General features: G+C 33.1%; 1 protein-coding gene across 1 annotated transcript in view; it reads right to left on the minus strand.

Annotated features, from left to right (window-relative positions):
• Positions 1–5,404: 5,404 nt before the first annotated feature.
• LOC148610716 (uncharacterized) overlaps positions 5,405–19,969 on the minus strand; it is a 30,971-nt gene continuing 16,406 nt past the window's right edge. The window contains exons 9-15 of the mRNA XM_088595997.1: positions 19,509–19,563; positions 17,212–17,314; positions 16,724–16,796; positions 12,460–12,591; positions 10,749–10,897; positions 10,034–10,185; positions 5,405–8,093 (exon numbers count right to left, since the gene is read on the minus strand). Of these exons, the coding sequence (XP_088452123.1) occupies positions 7,243–8,093; positions 10,034–10,185; positions 10,749–10,897; positions 12,460–12,591; positions 16,724–16,796; positions 17,212–17,314; positions 19,509–19,563 (1,515 nt within the window). The 3' untranslated portion in view covers positions 5,405–7,242. The remainder of the gene's footprint in view (positions 8,094–10,033; positions 10,186–10,748; positions 10,898–12,459; positions 12,592–16,723; positions 16,797–17,211; positions 17,315–19,508; positions 19,564–19,969) is intronic.

The following is a 19,969-nucleotide window of genomic DNA, read 5'->3' on the forward strand; positions in this document are numbered from 1 at the left end:
TTTTTAAATGTCTTTCGTAATCAGAATGGTGATTTCAAAAATAAAACAAAGAGTTCAATATTAACCATTTATAACAATAAGCTTGTGTTGAGATACGTTTGAGTTCGATCTCCGTACTTTCCTTTTATTCAATATTTTTTTGCGATTTGATGATTACTTGAGGTTTAAAAATGCAAACGATCAATATAAATTGATTCAGTGCATGAGTACTTTGATTATGTATTGACATACCTTCTATTGAATGTATTTGTCTGCGTGGAACTGCCCCTTTTTGGAAAAGATTAAGGCGGTTATGGCTATAACATCTATGAATTATTGAAGGTGACGATAATACCTTTTTTGTCTGTATATTACAGATATGCAGTAGAATTACTTTAGCAACTGGTCATGTGATAGAGGAGACGTTTTATTTCACATCTAATTCACTTTTAACAGAAAATGACGGCAAAATTATTGCTACTTTACTAGCTTTCAGTTTATCTGCATTCATAACAGTGACAGAGATTACAATAATGGATTTTTATACGACGTGGATTGGAAACTCATATGAGTATGTCTTAGAAATGAAGATACAAGGAAAGATAACTATAAAGATAGATATGAAAGCTTTATATAAATTGGTACAACGAATACCTACTCTTCAATGGACCATTCGTATTGGAAGCTTTCACGGAGGAGCCATGGACATTCAATCTTTAGTAGTTACTAAAGTAAACAGAGATTCTGTATTGTGGATAAGCGTCATAAACAACTTTACACTGGCAGAGCAAATGGAAACTCTACGAATTTCACCGAAATTTGGACAGCAGATAATACAGAGCAGTTCATGTCAACACCAAGCACTCGAGTGTTTGATTTCAGAAAATTTAAATATAACTGTTGAATCCGTTAAATGTATTGAGTTTCTTGAGGCAGAACAACTTTCATCTGTCGCACCGTCTGTATTTAATGTTGTCCAGACATTTTTAATATACATCGGGTTATCATTTTATCATTTTCCCTCGTAGATTTTGGAGTCTTCTGTAATGTATAATGTCACCGCAATGTGCAAATCTATATCTACAAGTAGTACTGTGGTTCAAGGTTTATTTCTGTTTAAGTCAGAAAACCATAAAATAAGTTTTGGTTGGAATTGGGAAGAATGCGAATAAGGTAAAATAAAAGAAATTAACAGCATTGTTTTAGAATTGTATTTAGAGTTCAAGTATAATTGTATCTACATTGTTTGTAATATTGTCATTTCTCAAAGACCGTGAGGTCTTTAATTTTGAAACGAATGAAAGTTTTAAGTTGGCCAATGATTGCCAATGCTACATCATTTTTCAAAGATACCGATGTAGCGAAAGCATTGTCTACTATACATGACAGGTATGTTGTCGTTCCAGCAGACAAAGCCCAAAACAACATTGTTTTGTCTGCAAAATGTATTACATCCAATGTTTATTATCAGAGGTAGACGTTTAAAATAAAAGAAGTGATAAGACCTATACTGCCACTACACTCTCAAAAGAAGAGATAGTGAATATTAATAAATCTGTGCTATCCTCTTTTGGTCTCTCTACCAAATATAAAGATTGTGATTTACCGTCTATGTACTGGATTCCTAAACTCCACACGAATCAATACAAACAACGTTACATAGCTGCATCTGCAAAATGTACCACCAAGCCTCTTTCAAAACTTTTGACTTCTATACTCACAGCTGTCAAAGAGGGTCTTTAGCCTTACCACAGCACTTGTTACTCCCGCAGTGGTATTAATTCAATGTGGATCCTGAAAAATTCGAAAGATCTTTTGGAGACCCTCAATACAAGATTATTATCAGAATATAATAGCATTAACAACACTGCATACTTCTATTCCTCATACTCAGTTAAAATCCCGACTCAAAAACACAATAAATCGTTGTTTCTCCAAAAAAGACGGTACAATTAGATATAATTATATCGTTCTTGGTAGAGATTCCTCTACAACACTGTATACTTCTATTCCTCATACTCAGTTAAAATCCCGACTCAAAAGTATAATACATCGTTGTTTCTCCAAAAAGATGGTACAAGAAGATATAATTATATCGTTCTTGGTAGAGATTCCTCATACTTTGTAAAAATAATTCTAAATCATCTTCCAAATATACAGAAGATGTTTTTAAAAATGCTGGAATTTTTTATTGATGACATATCTCTCCGGTGTGGTGGACGCGTTTTTCAACAAAAGGTCGGTATTCCAATGGGAACAAATTGTGCTCCTCTACTTGCTGACCTATTCCTACACTCTTATGAGGCTAACTTTACAGCTGATCTGATCCGAAAGAAAGAATATCGTTTGGCTAGATCCTTTCATCTCAGTTTCCGCTATATAGATGACGTATTATCTTTAAACAATCCTAATTTCGGGGACTTGAAACATCGCATCTACCCCAAATAACTTGAGATAAAGAATACTATAAACACTGTGAAGTCACCAAACTTTACGACAAACGTGATGACTTTTCATTCAAATTGTGAACTTTCCTTTCATCTGTGGCAACATCCCTTCAGCACCTGCGTATGGATTTTTCATATCACAATTCATACATTATGCCAGAGCTTGCCATAACTACGCATACTTTTTGAATCGCGCTAGGACTCTTACAGTTAGGCTTCTGGATCAGGGTTATGTTACTACAAGATTGAAGTCATCACTACAGACGTTTTATGGTCGCCATGAACTCGTGGATTGTTATGGTGTATCTGCATCATGAAAACTGATTTATTCAACGGGTCATAATTTTCCTTTCCTCATTTGTCTACCCCGGACTTGACTTTTTATGAGCAACTCGGCGGGTGTTTTTAGAAAAGCAGAGGACGCTTACCCTACCGGTGCACCTGGTCCATGCTTCTAGTTTTTGGAGTCCGAGTTGCTCATTTGCTTTTGTTACTTTGTACGTATTATTTTTAGTTACTTAATGTTCTTTGTTGTGTATGTCTGTTTTCCATGTTTGGTCTTTGTCCCTTGATTACTTTCTTTTGATTTCCGCTAGAACCTAGGTTCCCTTGATTACTCTTTCCTTTGATAACTTTTTTCATTTATCTTAAGATCAGTTCGTTTTTAGAAAATTCGAGGAAGATTTAAGAACCGGGCCATCAGAGAACAATGGAAAGTGGTTAAGGTATCACTACAAACTAGTGTATGTATACATTGGATTAAATTACCCTATTTAATGAATTATTCAGAAGCAAAATTACTTTGTGTTGGAAATTAATGAGAGTAGTTTCATTTTAATGGCCAGTAAATAAAACTTTTATGACATTTTTTTTTGTTTTTATATTGTTTCCTATAATGCGTATACATATGTATCACCACACGACTAAAAACAACGGCAATGTTCAAAACAAATCTGTTCAGGCTATTGGCCCGCCTTTCAGCTACAATAAGATTTAAAACAAGTACTATCTTTATAAAAAAAAAGATAGACGACGCGGTAATATTTTGTTCTTTCTACTTAAAATTTTCTGCATTTCATTGAGGAAAAACACATGGCACGCAATTTCGATACAGTTTTTTTCGAACACCAATATGTTATCAGTGTTTGGCCAGTCAGGAAACAGAAATAAGATCAAGTGACTTTCGTTTCCATGGAAGAGCGTCTTTAAAGTGAAAGGGTAAAAAGCGAAAATATACCAGATTTTAAAAAACTCGCACTAGCAGATCGAGATTCTGAAAATATGCCCCGAAATTGTGGAATTACAGAGGTAAAAGTGACATAACGGTGGCGTTTCAGAGGATTAACCCCCCTTTTTTGTGTCAGGTTGCAGATTAATGTCTCAATGACAAGAAATTGGAATGAGTGGGATCAATGTTAAGTTACTAAAACTAGATTTAGGAAAATGAAAAATTCTTTGCTTATGTAATATTAGGAGGAGTAACAAGAAAGTTTATTTATTAAGTCGAGGTCAAAGCCCCTTTATATGAAACAAAAAAAAATCAAGCTGAAAGTTTCCTCAAAGCCTTGAATTTTTAAGCAAAATCTCAAGAGACCAAATTGAAATGGTCTTCAACAAGTGAAACCCACCTTTATTTGAGCTCTGGAAAGCCCTGACAACAAAAATGTTGAAATACACAGCAATAAAACGATGACGCCTTCTAAAACTAAAAGGTTAAATAAGACACAAAGACACATTAATGACCAACAGCACCTGACTGTGCACAGGTGCGTGCGTGTGGTTAAACTATTTTGTATAAGGCCTTAACCATTCCCCTTTAATGTAAGGCACAAAAATGAACTGAACCAATAAAATCCACCCAATTATATATCATATTCTATGGAATTTCATGGAATAATACTTCAACATAGACAAGAAAGTCAATATGAATTATCCATTTAAAGAACGCTCGCAGTTACTGAAGCTTACTCAGAACATATTGAAGAATGACAATACCATTAAAACTATCAGCATAACAAATAATAGGTCACTGCAATTCCAGTGGACTGGATTTGGAGGAGTGACATCAAGTACTACATGTAAATAGTCAAGACAATGTAAGAGTAATCAAGGGAACAAAGATTCTAGCGGAAATCGAAAAAAGGTTATCTAGGGATAAAGACCAGACATGGAAAACAGACACATATAACAAAGAACATAAAATTAACAAAATAATACATACAAAGTAACAAAAGCAAATGAGCAACCCAGACTTCACAAAAAACTGGGAGCATGTACCACGTGTAACAGTAGTGTAGGCGTCCTCTTCTTTTTTTAGAAACACCTAACATTTTAGAAATTTTTCTATATTTAACAGGTTATACGAAGCGGTTTATAAAAAGTGTAAACTTGCCCAAACCAGATTAATAACCTGTCATTACGAACATTCCTTATACACGTTCTAGTAATTTATTTTCTGAGGTGTGGCAGTCTAAATAATAATTGATTCGTAATCAAAACGTTATTTTGTGTGCAGACCAATCGAAATTAATTAATGACGTGATAGTACCAAGTCAGGTTATACAAAATAACTTGGTTTGCTAAAAGAAAACTAACCAATCAAAAAGCTTGTTACGCATCAAATCAAATTATAAAAAAATGACTTAGTTTTCACACAATAAGGGGTCGAACATTTTTTTACTAGACAAACAAAAGCCAATAATTTGAAATGTATAAAATAATATGTGATTTCTGGGTGAGCAACACCACTTTTAATTAAGTAAAAGCCTGCAAGTGCTATTATATTTTTGTTTCAAAGTTTTGTAACGGTGAAAAAGTTTGTGATAACAATACCCCTGGCAAAAAGACTATAGTCATTAAAATCAGAAACTTTATTACAAATACGCACTAACGGAATAGTCATGAAATGTAAATACCTTAGGAGAGTGCTTCAGGAATATCATCATCTAGGAATGGAAATGGAAGGAGAACAAAATAGAAGCGGGAAGGTATGTATTTATTTCAACATCAAAGATTGTAATCAGATCATGACAAGAAGAAAAAATATGCAAGTAAATTTTGTAAATTTGGTAAGTGATAAGCACGAACTAAATCAATCGATCTCATTTGTGTCTCTGTTACATATATGATTTCATGTTTAAACATGTAGTTAATTTCTTAAGGGACCAATATATTATGGATTAAAAACAATAAAAGGGGCGACTTTCAATTTCATTTTTTTACAGGAAATATAGTGTTTTTAACCAAAAACCTACCATAAATCTTACATTTTTATGTGGAAGATATGGCTAGAACCAATATAATTAAGATTAGATATACCAATCGTTACATTCAGTCACTGCATGCAGGATCGAATAACATTAAATTATACTTTCCAGATGACCTTTTAGAAGCCTCTGTTTTGTTCCTTAGAATAATGCTGTCAAAATCATGAATTAATATGGAAGGTCATCTGAACAGAAATTAGAATGGAACGTTGTTCCATTCTACATGCAGTGACTGAATGGAACAATTGATAGGTCTAATATCAATTAGATTGGGATATGATCTGTAGTTCAATAGTTATGCAGTATCCAACTTCATACACATTTACAAATTTTTGTTCCATTAATTACACCTTTTTCACAATATCTTTAATCTTGTCCAAAATTAATTTGCAATTACATTCCAAAATTCTGCTAAAGAAAATCAGTTTTTTGAAGTACATAAGTCTTAAAAAATAAGTCCTTTTTTATCTATTTGAATTTTCTCGCCAATTTTACTTCCTTAAAATTACTGCTTTTCATATCCTGTTTATCTATTATAAAATATTGATGAACAGATGAAGATTTTGACTGATAAGTGTCTAAAATAGAATGTGATCAACATATGCAATGCTTCTTGATACAATTTGATACAAATTTTCCTACAGCATATTTGTATTAAGGCCAAAAGGAAGTCTCTTGAAAACCTGTCTTAACTGAACCCTGAATAATTCAAAAACTGTTGAAACTGAAGCCTGAATAATCCAAAAACCCGTTTAAACTGAAGCCTGAATAATCAGAAAACCTGTCCAAACTTGACCCTGAACAATATGAATATCTGTCGAAACTGAACACTGAATAATCCAAAAACATGTCTAAACTGAACACTGAATAATCAGTAAACCTGTCTAAACTTAACCCTGAATAATACCAAAACCTTTCTAAACTGAACCATGAAAAATCCTAAAACCTGTCTAAATAGAACCCTGAATATCAAAACCTGTCTAAACTGAACCCTGAATAATACCAAAACCTTTCTAAACTGAACCCTGAATAATCCTAAAGCCTGTCAAAACTTAACCATGAATAATCAGAAAACCTGTCTAAACTAGACGCTTTTTAAAGTACCTTTGTATCAATTTTCATGTATTTAAACCTGAGTAAACTGAACAAATTTAAAGTCCAAAAGAGATTCAGTTTAGACAGGTTTTATTGTATATGATCACTTATACAAATCATAGAAAGCCACAAATTGTTCTTTTTCTGAATTCAGAAATTTTTAGCATGAAAGCTAACTTCCATATCTAATGCATATTATTATGTTAAATAGGTAAATGCACTAAATTCTATAGGAGAGTTGGCATTTAGAGGAAAAAAAACTACCAGTAATTCCATCATTTTCATAATAAATTGAATTCATAATATAAACTTCAATCTGTGTAATATTATATACAATGTAAATAAATAAATCAATAATACAACTGTAAAAAAGCCTGAAAGTTAACATTTACTTAATGAAACCATTTCAAACAGTCTTCTGGTTTAGAAATGCTTATTATAAACATTACTAAGATTTATGCAAACTCAATGAGGTATTCAGGATAGCACTGTGCACTATCAAATATGACAAAAATGGAAGGATTGTTAGGTTTATCACAGGCAGAATTATACAGTTTATTATTGTCATCACGTGGAGGCTTGCGGAGACCATGCTTGCCCTGACATGGTCGTCCTACTAAAACGCGGGCCAGAAACATATATCCCAAATCACTGTCTATAAACAGTTCCTCTAATGGAATCTCAGTTTGTTGTTCATTCCTTCTCTTCCTTTTTGAGATTGTAACAGAATTTCTGCCATTTAGTCTAGGATTACTACTGGCAACATGATTAACAGTCCCAAAGTTGTACTTTGACCCTGCAAGGTTATTCACATAGGCCACACCAAAAGTTGGCTTATTGCTTGAAACTCCTAAACCAAGTGTACCTGCTTGGTTATTAGATGAAGTGCTGGTTTGGCTAACTCCAAACATGTATGGCCCCTGTTGATTAACATTCAATGCAGTGTTAGTTTGGCCGCCTCCAAACACAAATGGCCCCTGTTGATTATTATTTGAGGCAGTGTTAGTTTGGCCAACTCCAAACACAAATGGCCCCTGTTGATTAACATTCAATCCAGTGTTGGTTTGGCCAACTCCAAACATGAATGTTCCTACTTGATTATTTGATGCAGTGATGTTCTGACCAGCTCCAAACAAAGGCCCTGTTTGATTTGTGCTTGGTCCAGCATAGCCAAATCCTCCCAAACCACCCATTACTGCAGAGTGAATTTGAATATTCAAGTTTGAACTTATCCTTCCAGCACTATGTCCTCTACCTTTCAGACAGTAAGTCATAGAATATTTTGAGTTCTTTGCGAAATAAGTTCCTGCAAGAGCAAAAGATAGGGCATAACTAGATCATTGAGTGATACCTCACCACCCATGGTGAAAAAAAGGGTGGCAAAATGTTCAGAACTTGAATAACAACATATTTGTTTTTGCATAAGTTTCACTGATCCAAAGCACAAGCATTGTAGCCATGGAGATTTTTAGTGGTAATCAAAAGTAAAATAGCAATACTTTTTCTCATATCTACATATATTGTCAGCAGCTTAAAAGCTGTTCCATTTAAATCTACATGGGAAGGGGAATGCCAACTTTTTTCTCTTGGTGGGGGTAAAAAAAACACTTTTGTATAATGTTGCAAAGGGTGTGTTTGTTAAAATGAATTATTTTGGTAGAGGAGAAATTCCATCTCTAAAATTCAATACACCTAGGGGATGGGAGATTTTGATGCCCTGATTTCCCTAAATTTAGTACTACAAATGATGCTTTTCATTCAGAATTGTCAACTTTCCTATCATCTGTGTCAGCATTCCATTAGCACCTGAGTATGGAGTGTTCATATCACAACTCGTATGTTATGCCAGAGCTTGCCGAAACAACCCAGATTTTTTGTATCATGCTAGAACTCTTAACAAATAGGCTTCTGGAACAGGGTTATGTTGCTACAAGACTGAAGTCATCACTACAGATTAGTTTCATGGTCGTCATCATGAACTCGAGGATCTTTATGGTGAATCTATCTGCATCATGAAAACTGATTTATTCAACGGGTCATAGTTTTCCTTTCCTCGTTTGTCTACCCCGGACTTGACTTTTTACGAGCAACTCTGCGGGTGTTTCTTGAAAAGTAGAGGATGCTACCCTACCGGTGCACCTGGTCCATGCTCCCAGTTTTTAGTAGAGTCCAAAATGCTCATTCGCTTTTGTTACTTTGTATGTATGATTTTAGTTACTTTATGTTCTTTGTTGTGTATGTCTGTTTTCCACGTCTGGTCTTTGTCCCTGGATTACATTCTTTTGATTACCGCTTTAACCTTGGTTCCCTTGATTACTCTTTCAACAGATTGATAATTTTTTTTATATTCCAATTTTTTCTGGTAGTGGGGAGTATCTAACATATCTATAATATGTTTGGGGTGAGGGTTGGCAACATTTTTTCATATTGGTGATAGTGGTGGGGGGAGGGGTCTTATACGAGTTGAATCTCCGCTCCCAATGTAAATATGTAAATTAAAATAGAACTGCCCTAATTTGACATATCAGCTTTTGTGAATTATTTATTGTGTGTTTAAACACACGCTAGGAGTGTTCAATTATTGCACAAAAGAAGTATTTGGTGAGCAATTTGAGTGTGTTTAAGTATCATGCATGCAGGAAACCTAAATATCTTTAGGAGTGTACCACTTCTAACAGCTAAATATCTCAAGGAGTGTACCACTAAATATCTCAATGAATGTACCACTTCCAACAGCTGTCTAGCCTTGCCAGATACTTTACCCAACATACTGCCAGTTTTCTAACCCATCATTACCAAATCAGTAACTATCCCTACTCTTACCCCTAATAATATTCACCTCACCCTGGCTATAAACTCTTACCCCTAACTATCACATTACCTTGGCAATGAAAAGTTTCATATACCCCACACATCCAGTCTAAACCTTACCCTGGCTAAAAACTGTACCATTAACTCCACACATCCTCCAGTCAAGCCTAAACCATACCCTGGCCATAAACTGTGCATATACCACACACATCCTATAGTCCAGCCTAAAACTGTGCCATTAAACCCATACAATCTCCAGTCAAGCATAAACCTTACCCTGGCCATAAACTGTACCATATACCAAACACATCCTATAGTCCAGCCTAAAACTGTGCCACTAAACCCAAACAATCTCCAGTCAAGCATAAAACTTACCCTGGCTATAAAATGTGCCATTGACCCCACATTTTTCTCCAGTCAATTCCTAAACCTTACCCTGGCCATAAACTGTGCCATTAACCCCACACATCCTCCAGTCCAGACCATCTCTACATATTCCACCAACAGCACATGTATTTGTACCATGGAATAAGTGCAACTCATTCAAACTATCATTCCCGATGTCTTCTTTCATGTGATCTTTCATCCTGAAAAAGTAGAAATACCACTTAAGTACATGCACACAAATTTTAATTTCTGCACTCTCCACATTGAAGATATTAGTGCAGTCATGGTGTCTCCAGTCTCTACAGTGAAGATATGAGTGCAGCACAGTGTCTCCACTCTCCAAAGTGGAGTCACATTTTAAAAAAAAGTTTGTAGTTTACTACTCCTGTCTTTATACCATATATGGTATATTTAATGGTTCCAGCAGTTTAATAACATTACTCAGTTATGGACAGAAAAAATATTGAAATGTAAAGAAATGGAGCAGTTTTATTCTGGTTTTTACTTTGGTGGAGTCACAGTGGAGGACAAGTGACTTCACAGTGAAGAGTGGAGAAATTAAAATTTTGGTTGATGGTAGTGTTTAACTATATACTGTTCGGGGATTATTTTGGGAAGTTTAAAACGGCAATTTTTAGGCAAAAAAATATAAAAAAAACAGCTAATTCTTATTTTGGTGCTGCTCTTAGTAATCATGGTAATATAGTTCAGAATAAATATTTCACTGAACTGAAAAGTTTTTTTGCATGGGTTTAAAACTTACAAGGAATATTTTTGCCAAAGTCTTGGATTGCGTATATGGTATATATTCCTGACTGTATTTCTGCATCCTAAGCCTTTGTCCCCTCTAAACATTGAGCTTACAAACTGGAACTCTTTGGATTCTGTAGGAACATTTACAGCAATGAAATCCTGGAATAAACAATTAATGCTTAACTGTACCAGTAAATATATGATTTTTACTTACAATGTTAATCCACCTTCCCAAAAGTTTCCTAAATCAATCCCATCCTAGCTTTTCTGACATCATTTAAGTTTTGTTCCATACCTTGTAATATGAATATTATTTACAGTAAAACAAGATATGGCACGTAATGTCGTGCTAAGAAAACCCCTCTAAACCATTTCTGTCAATTTAAACAGAGACATGTTACAAGCCATCATGAAAAACCAATATACTAAATATACAATGAGAAATGCCAAGTCCATGGAATAGAAAGTTGATATCAGACAGCACCCAAAATTACATACAATGTATTCCCTATCTGAATAACATGTATAAAGTCAAATACCAACTTTAAAATCAATCCATCCAATTTGAGCAAGATAATTACGACAAAATTCAGAAGAAACGACAAGGTGATTCCAATAAAAACTGGGTTCAATGCAAATCAACAAGTTCTATTACTGTTATATGCTTAGTAAATAGTTCATGATGCTAAAGGTCATACGGCAATACATGGACAGGAGGTTGGTCCCCCCACCCTCCCAAAAAAAATATATGGACCCAAGTGTAGCTGAGGTCAACTGAATTTTTGAGGTGACCAATTGGTCAATACATTGCAACATAACCATGAATCTGGAAACAGTAAAAAATGCTGGTCGTTGACCAATTTTGCAAATGACGAAGACCACTTTCCAATATTGGACAGAAAAAAATTGTCAACCCTTATGAATTAGACTGTGTGGTTTTATTAGTGTATAAACATCCTGTTTACCAAACTCCTAATTGTTTATTGGAAATGAATTGACAGGTGTGTGTCAATTTTAGCTGATGTGCAGCCACCTGTGACTGTAATTTACCTGTAACTGATAAGTTGATTGCATAATTGAATTAACGGTACAAGTGCTGCCCCATTGTATATACGAATCATTGGAAGTAACTCAAGAGAATTTTCATACATTTATAAGTTGATAATCTAGAAAAAAGTCCACCATTTTCCCACTGATCTTTCAGAGATAACCAAAACACATGGAACTGAAACTATGAATCAGTTGTAGTTTGTAATTACTAATTCATTGATTGAATCTTTTTAACACAGAAGTCAACAGACCATTTAAATAAATATACAAAATCTGTTAGTGATTTTCTTTTATAAATAATCAACATTTTTTTCATTACTCAGTAGTTTTCCGCTGTTAGCCTACGTGATGAAAAAGTCCAAGAGATACAATGTTTTGTTTACATGTAAGCTAATATTTTGCAATAGACAGAGTATGAATATGACCCAAAGTAGCATGAACTGTTTGTGATATTTTACTTTTTACATATATATTTTACTCTGGATCTTTTGTGTGAAAAAAAAAAGAAAACATACACAACTTCTTATATTATGACAACTCATTTCTAATTTAAAAGCAAGGTGGTCCATATAATTTCCTATTGGTCCATATGAAGTCATATTGACAGGCAGTTATATTAAAGAGAGTAAACAAATAAAATTCTTTAAAAGTATAATATAAATGAATATTACCTGATACCCATCAGGAACAGTGCACCAGTCTGAACTAATTTCCATTTCATTAGAACTGATCATCATTTTATTAATTGAACAGTTATTATGACTTGTTGAATCCCATTTTTTCTGACAGTAACGACAGGTAGTCTGTGAATAACAAGAAGTATTTAGTATTAAAGCACATACAGTGATGATGTTCACTTAGTCTTCCCTTAGTAAAATGGCAATCAAATGTTCAACTTGTATCCTTAAGTAGTTAACTTAACAATTACGGATATTTTTAATATCCGACTTATAGGCTAAGTGCCATTCTGTGTAAGAAACAGGCAACGCAAATTATTTTTCTCCATTGCGATTTTTTTGCCTCAGATATAATCAATACATCTAGAAACCAACCAATTATCCTGAAGCACCAGTTACAGAATTTTTTTTACTTCTAAAATAAGAAAAAAAGTATGGGATATTTTTGCCTCCAATTTTCTGTAGTGCATTTCCACTAAAACTGACCTATAAATGTCTTAAAACGGGAAACGTTGCAAACACTTTGAGGTTACAAACAACTAATTCAGATTTCAATTACTCTCCATGTTAAATTGCTCATTTTCAGGGGATCCTCAGTAGTTCACCTTAAGTTTAACCTAACCAAAACCATATATCACCTGAAACATACACATGTACTGCTATGTCACTCAAAATTTCACAAGGGGTTTACTACCTTGCAGTGCAGCACTCACACTCAAGACTTATCTACCCTTAAAATAGCCTGGGGAATCCTAAAAATTCTTTATTTAGACCATCTATATTTATAGTTTCACCAAATTAATTTATTTAAGTTTGAGGCAGCATACTTTGGGCCCAAAATTATCAGCATAAAATTCCCTTTTTGAAAAAAGTTCATTCATTTAAAAATTTTGTCAACTTTTTTTATAATGGCATGCTAAAGGAACTACTTTGTACCTTGGCGTAGGACTTTTTTTGCGTACGTTCCAAATTGATGATGCAATTGGTGGTCTATAACCTAAAGAGATATTTTCTTGCTTTCAAAAATAAAAACATTCATTCTGTTCATCCATTAGAGTATTTTTAACATATTTACCAACTTTCAGACAGTTTAAATGAGTATTTTGTGAAAAATGTGGTTTTTATAGAAGGATATCAGAGTTAAAACTGCAAACTGGTCTATCAAGAAACAGGGCCTGAGTGTTTTCTTACATCTTGTTTTAATAAACTCATGAATATAATATTAAATTTCTTACAAAACAACATTACTTACTTACACACAAACAATGCTGTCTAAACTATCTAAACTTGTATCAATTTTTATAAAAAATAAAAGCCAAGACGCCTCCCCACTTTTAACCATCTATACCAATACCCATAAATTTTATATATTGTCATTGAAAGACTCGTTTTGGGGTGATTTTCTGGTAACTTTATGTTTTTGCACTAAAATACCCCCCAAAAAAAATGCTTCATAAGTAAGAATTTTCAGAAATTTGAATTCTTATACTTCACATGGGAGCTAGACAAACATTCTTATTCGCATATATGAAATCTCATTTTTTTTCAAATTTTCCCTCCTTGTACTTGCAATATTCTTTCTTAACTTGTTTAAACCAACAGAGATTACTACAAGCAAGTTAAAAGGACCATTAGATATGCAAAAAACTACTTACTAACAGAAAAAGTACATTTCTGAACCCATCAGGACTTAAAATTGGTCAAAATCACATATTTTACTGATTCTTTATGAAAATTGTAAAAATTGTAATATTTTGGAGGAAATTTTGATTGAGCACCACTCTTTGCATGGTTTTAAAGAATTTAAGACAGTTTGGAATACTTTTGAGAGAAACAATATTTTGCCATGCATTTCAGTTAAGGCTACAAACCTCTAATTCAGATTTCCATTACTCTAAAAAAAGTTCATTCATTTAAAAATATTGTCAACTTTTTTTATAATGGCATGCTAAAGGTACTACTTTGTACCTTAGCGTATGACTTTTATGCATACGTTCCAAATTGATGATGCAATTGGTGGTCTGTAACCTTGATGGTTATTTCTGGAGGTTATGAGGTATATATACATGATATACTTGGACAATGCAATAAAATCTTTGAGTTTTTTCCTTATGTGCCACATCTTATGCACATTTTGCCTGATTCTTAGACCAACAGTGCTTAACATATTTTTATTTATTGATTATGATCTTGAATTCCAACAGGCCTAAAATCGGGTCCCATCACATGGGTCCTGTACCTGATGCAGGATACCAAATATCAAAAGACTGCGATAAGAAGTTGTTGCGAAAAGTGTTACCAAAATAATTTCCCCCTCCCCTCCCTGACACTCATCATACTTTAACCTGATTTTCACATGTGAAATTGACGTAAAACAAAGATTATGGGCATACCTCACTCTTAGCCCAAGACAGTCTGGGGCTACCTAAGTTGTTGTATGATAGTTTTGTAACTTTAACTATAACAGATAAAGAAGCTCTCAAAATAAAGACATTTCAAACATTCAGTTGATTAAAACACTGTTAATTTCTTGCAGATTACTAAAACAACAAAAGGCATGCCTTTATAGCATTAACCAAGTATTAAAATACTGATAGTTCCAAGTGCAGTCCCTACTTATTTTAAGATTTTGGAACACATCAATTCTGGTGCATTCTGGGATTGACCTCTTAATATTGTCTATTGAAGGCCAAGAAAAAAAAAATGTTATCATACCTATCCTAGATTATTTTATTGTTATTTTTTTATGAAACCCCAATAAACAATCATTTTTTAGTAAAACAATATTCAAGTCAAGAAATCCTCCCCTAACTGTTTATACAAAATGATTTTTATCTACCCACCTAACCTATATTTTCATCTAGTATAATGTTAAACAGACACATTGTTTTTCTTGGCCTAACCATAACTAGAATATTTAAGGATTGCTGAACTTAATAGTTCAAATGTTTAAGTCATGTGATTTTCATGCTGAATTTAAAAAAAAAATGACAATTTACAATTTTCAGGGTAATCTTCTGATCTGAAGGCCCAACCCATTTCATTTAGTATTTTTTATAAACAGTGAAAGTACCTTTATTCGTGGATACCAATTTTTAGAGGTAAAACAAACAAAAAAAAGTTTGTAATTTTTTTTAAATTTTGGGATTACAAATGAGTTGGAAATTTCTTTTTGGCTGGGAACCAAATTTTGTCGTTTACCAAAAACACAAAACACAAAAACCAAAAAAAAAAATTGATACCCAACAAACAATACTTTCACAATAGTCACTGAGGATTCTCACAATAGTCACAAAGTACTCTCACAATAGTCACCGAGGATTCTCACCATAGTCATTGAGGATTCTCACAATAGTCACAAAGTATTCTCACAATAGTCAAAGAGGATTATTATAATAGTCACAGAGGATTCCACTTTAAACTGTTAATGCATATTCCTATTAACCACATAGAAAACATTTCCCATCTTCTACAAAAAAAAAATGAGAAAAATCCTCTTAACTGAATAAATATTTTTCAAATTTCCCTCCAAATGTACTAAAATGGGTAATAGTGAAATCCCTAGTTTTTAATAAGAAATTTTTCATTTCAATATTTTCCTTTTTCCTTGACTTCACACTGCAATGGGTATCTAATTAGACACTAGAATAACACATGTCCCAATTACACATTAAAAATACTGGGTACTTTTTCTATTAAAATACTGAATTACTGGCCTGTAAGTGAAATGATTGCAGGACCACCAGCATTTTTACCAGCTTCAGAATACTGGTTAATATCATGTGGAATATATTGGAGACTCTATTCAAGCATGTAATTATAGGATAGTTAATGGTAAAGAGTGATTAACCAAAATATCAACAAGGGCGCCTAAAATCACCAAGATTAAAATAGAGTGCAGAACTTGTTCCATGTTCCGATACTTTTTAAGGATGAGTAATAAAATTTCTGTAATCCATGTTGCCCAGTTTATTTTCCGGTTTGTTACTTAGATTTTCTCAATAGCTTAGTGTTGTTTTGTTTTAGTTTTGTTTTGTTTTCTTTTTAGAGTAAATTTTAATGTTGTGATTGGTAGATTTATATTCCATCAGTGATGACAAATAAAGTAAATGTCACAGAAGAGAAAAATGATGGCATATTTGAGAAAGAGAAAGAGAGCCTGAGAGTATAAATACAGAATTTTAATACTTTAAAGGTATATTAAAAACAAGAAACATTTGATACACAGCTATCTATATAATATACATAAGATAATTACCATTTGACACTGTGTACAATACAACTGCTTAATATCATCTTCTATCACAAACTTGTTGGTGCAGGATGGACAACTTAAAATAAAAATACAAACAATTTAATGGTCTGAAGGGCACAGCTTGAAGTCAAATCCTAAAAACAGTGTTTGTCCCTGGATTACATTCTTTTGATTACCACTGTAACCTTGGTTCCCTTGATTATTCTTCCAAACCACCCCAGTTCTATTGAAATGATACTTTTGAAATGCTTAATTGTAAATTTTCCATTTTAAATCTATATTCTATATCTGGACATAAAAAAGTCTCAATTAATCTACCTCTTTACCTCAACTTAAGCACCCAAGGTTTTTAACATATTTCAAATGATACCAAACAAAAATACCTTGGTTTATTAAAATTTATTGTTTATTTTATTTCCTGAAATATTCAGATAATGTTTTGTTTTCAAAAGCAAACTATTTCAGAATAAAACCTTTATTTGAAGGTGTACCTGAAAACATCTTCCATCTTAGATATTGCTTCACTTGCTAACTTGTTCAACTTGTCTTCAAGCAGTTCAAATATCAGGGATGGTAGCACCTTTTTAGCTTGGCCTGAAACATATATTCAATCCAAAATATCAGGGATGGTAGCATCTTTTTAGCTTGGCCTGAAACATATATTCAATCCAAAATATCAGGGATGGTAGCACCTTATTAGCTTGGCCTGAAATGTGTATTCAATTCAAAATATTAGGGGTGGTAGCAACTTTTTAGCTTGACCTGAAATGTTTATTCAATTCAAATATCAGGGGTGGTAGCACCTTTTTAGCTTGAACTGAAATGTGTATTTAAACTACAGCAAAACCTGTCTAAACTTATGTTTAGGACCAAAATTGAAATACTGCTTTATGGTTTTGTGCCTACAATAAACACATGGAAACAATTTTTCCCAAAATAATATGAAAACCATTCTCTTTATATATTTAGACAAATGGAAGACATTTCCAATATGATTTATATTTACCCATTTGTTTTTTGTCTGTTTTTCATGGTCCTTTTTAAAACATGAAAACCCTCAAAAACATATGTTGCTACTCTTCCTGTGTACAGGTGTTCAGCACGCAATACATCATGCTTATTTAAGGAATGACTAATATATTTTTCGGTCTATGAGGAAATAACCTCAATCACATGGTGCACACTCAATAATATGTGTAGCTTATTTCAAACAGGCATTCCTTAGTTTAAGGAGGTAGACATAGGGTAAGGGATGCAATCTCTTACAAATCATTAGAAAGTTCGTATTCAGCATTTACATCAATCTCATGTAAACATCAAAGTAACTTGGACTGATTTCATCCTGTTTCAAAGGAAAGCTTGATGGGCTTTAGTAAAATTGAATATGATACAAACATATAACTGATTTCAAGAGTTATGTCCCTTACCCTAGGTCTATCTCCTTAATTCAAGTATTAAAGTTCATGAGTAAATCATTAAAAAGAGTTTGATGATGCCTCAGTCATTAAAAAAATTTGTCTATGTCTTGGTGGACATTTTTTTTAATCCAATCAGAAACTGTGCTAATTCTGACATTAAATTATATAAAAACAGCTGAATACAAAATACACAGTATTAAAAATGAAATTAAAACATCACTTAGATTGTTTACCCAACCTAACAGAATTCAAATGAAAGCTTGATTAATACATGGGTTCTTCCAGTATGTACAATTAAGCCTTCAATATTTTTAAGTACTTTATCTAAGAATCAGGAAAAATGTGTATAAGGTGTGGCAAATGAAAAAAAAATTATTGAATTATCCAAGTATTTATATGTAATAACCACCAGTATTTCTATTAAAATGTTTGCATTTTAACATGTATATTAGTAGGTCAAATTAAGTTGAAATGCACAATGGAAAAATGATGAGCAAATTTCCCAACACTTTTTCCCTATATAAATAGTCAAAAAAATCTACGTCACAGATGCATCAGAATTACTTTTAATAGCTTTTTGGATATTTTCTAAATGGACTGAATAAATTTTAGGCAAAAACGACCTAATGGAAAAAAATGATTTGCCACCCATGGCCTTATTCCTTTGCCACCTATGGCCTGATTCCTTTGCAGAAAGGTATTTTTAAAACTTTGGATGAAATTGATTCACCTAGTTATGATTAACAAGTACTCCTCTAAAATTCAGACTGGAAAGATACCTTAAATTAAGAATTTCAAAAGACAATTTAGCCATTTAATGATATTTATGTGTTCAGTGACCCACTTATTAACCCATTGGATTGCATATTTGGCACATACACTGAAACCACTTATTAACAGAATTAAACCCTTGTTTGCAGATCTACAAAGTGACAAGAAGGTGCATTATGGGCTATTACTAAGAAAGTACTATTGTTCGTTGGGTACCAACTTTCATGGGTTTTGTGGGTAAGCAAAACCATGATATTAGGTTCCCAACAAATAGGAAATTTCCATTGATGCGTATACTGAAAACCTCAAAACCATGAATTCAAGAATCCACGAACTTTTGTTTCTTCCCTAACCTACAAAATTGGTATTCATGAATTAAAGTACTTCCACAGTATTAGCCCAAAATACAAAAGAAATCAATCAAGTGTTGAAGTGTTAATTGTAAAACAGGAGACTCCAATCCCAACTTGGAAAACATGAGGTTTATGTTTATTACTATTTTTTGTAGAAAAAACTTTTAAGTTGTAACAACAGAGTTAACATCATTGGGCCATAATCAAGGCATAATACCCATACACTTTATTAGAAGTACAACTTACTCTCTGGTATATAACTTGCACAGTTGGAGGCTTCATAACAACAGGTAATATTTGTCTAAAAATAAATTTTTTGTCATATGATTTTCAAATGTATAAAAATATCCAGATAAAAATAAATATAAGAATATAGAATATGCAGTAGGTTAAGATGACTCATTCTTGTAATTTCTTTTTGTTTTTTTGTTTTTTGCAACAAGAATTTCAACAAGTTATCAAGATTGTTTGAGGCGCAATAGGATCAACTACATATAGTGACTTACAATGAAATCTATTGACTGGTTTCTGAGAAGTTGCGTCCACAAAGTCAAGTGTGACAGACAGAGGGACACTGATATTTTCATTTCTTTCGTTCTTGGAAAAGGTGGCACAAAAAGCAGTGGTTGGAATAAAATTTGAGAATGGGACTTTTTTATTGACTTACAGACTTTGGATGGGCCATTCTATTACATAAGACACATTAC

This window comes from Perna viridis, chromosome 8 (assembly GCF_037379345.1).
Source record: "Perna viridis isolate PV_CMFRI_1.1 ecotype Kerala chromosome 8, ASM3737934v1, whole genome shotgun sequence".
NCBI lineage: Eukaryota > Metazoa > Mollusca > Bivalvia > Mytilida > Mytilidae > Perna > Perna viridis.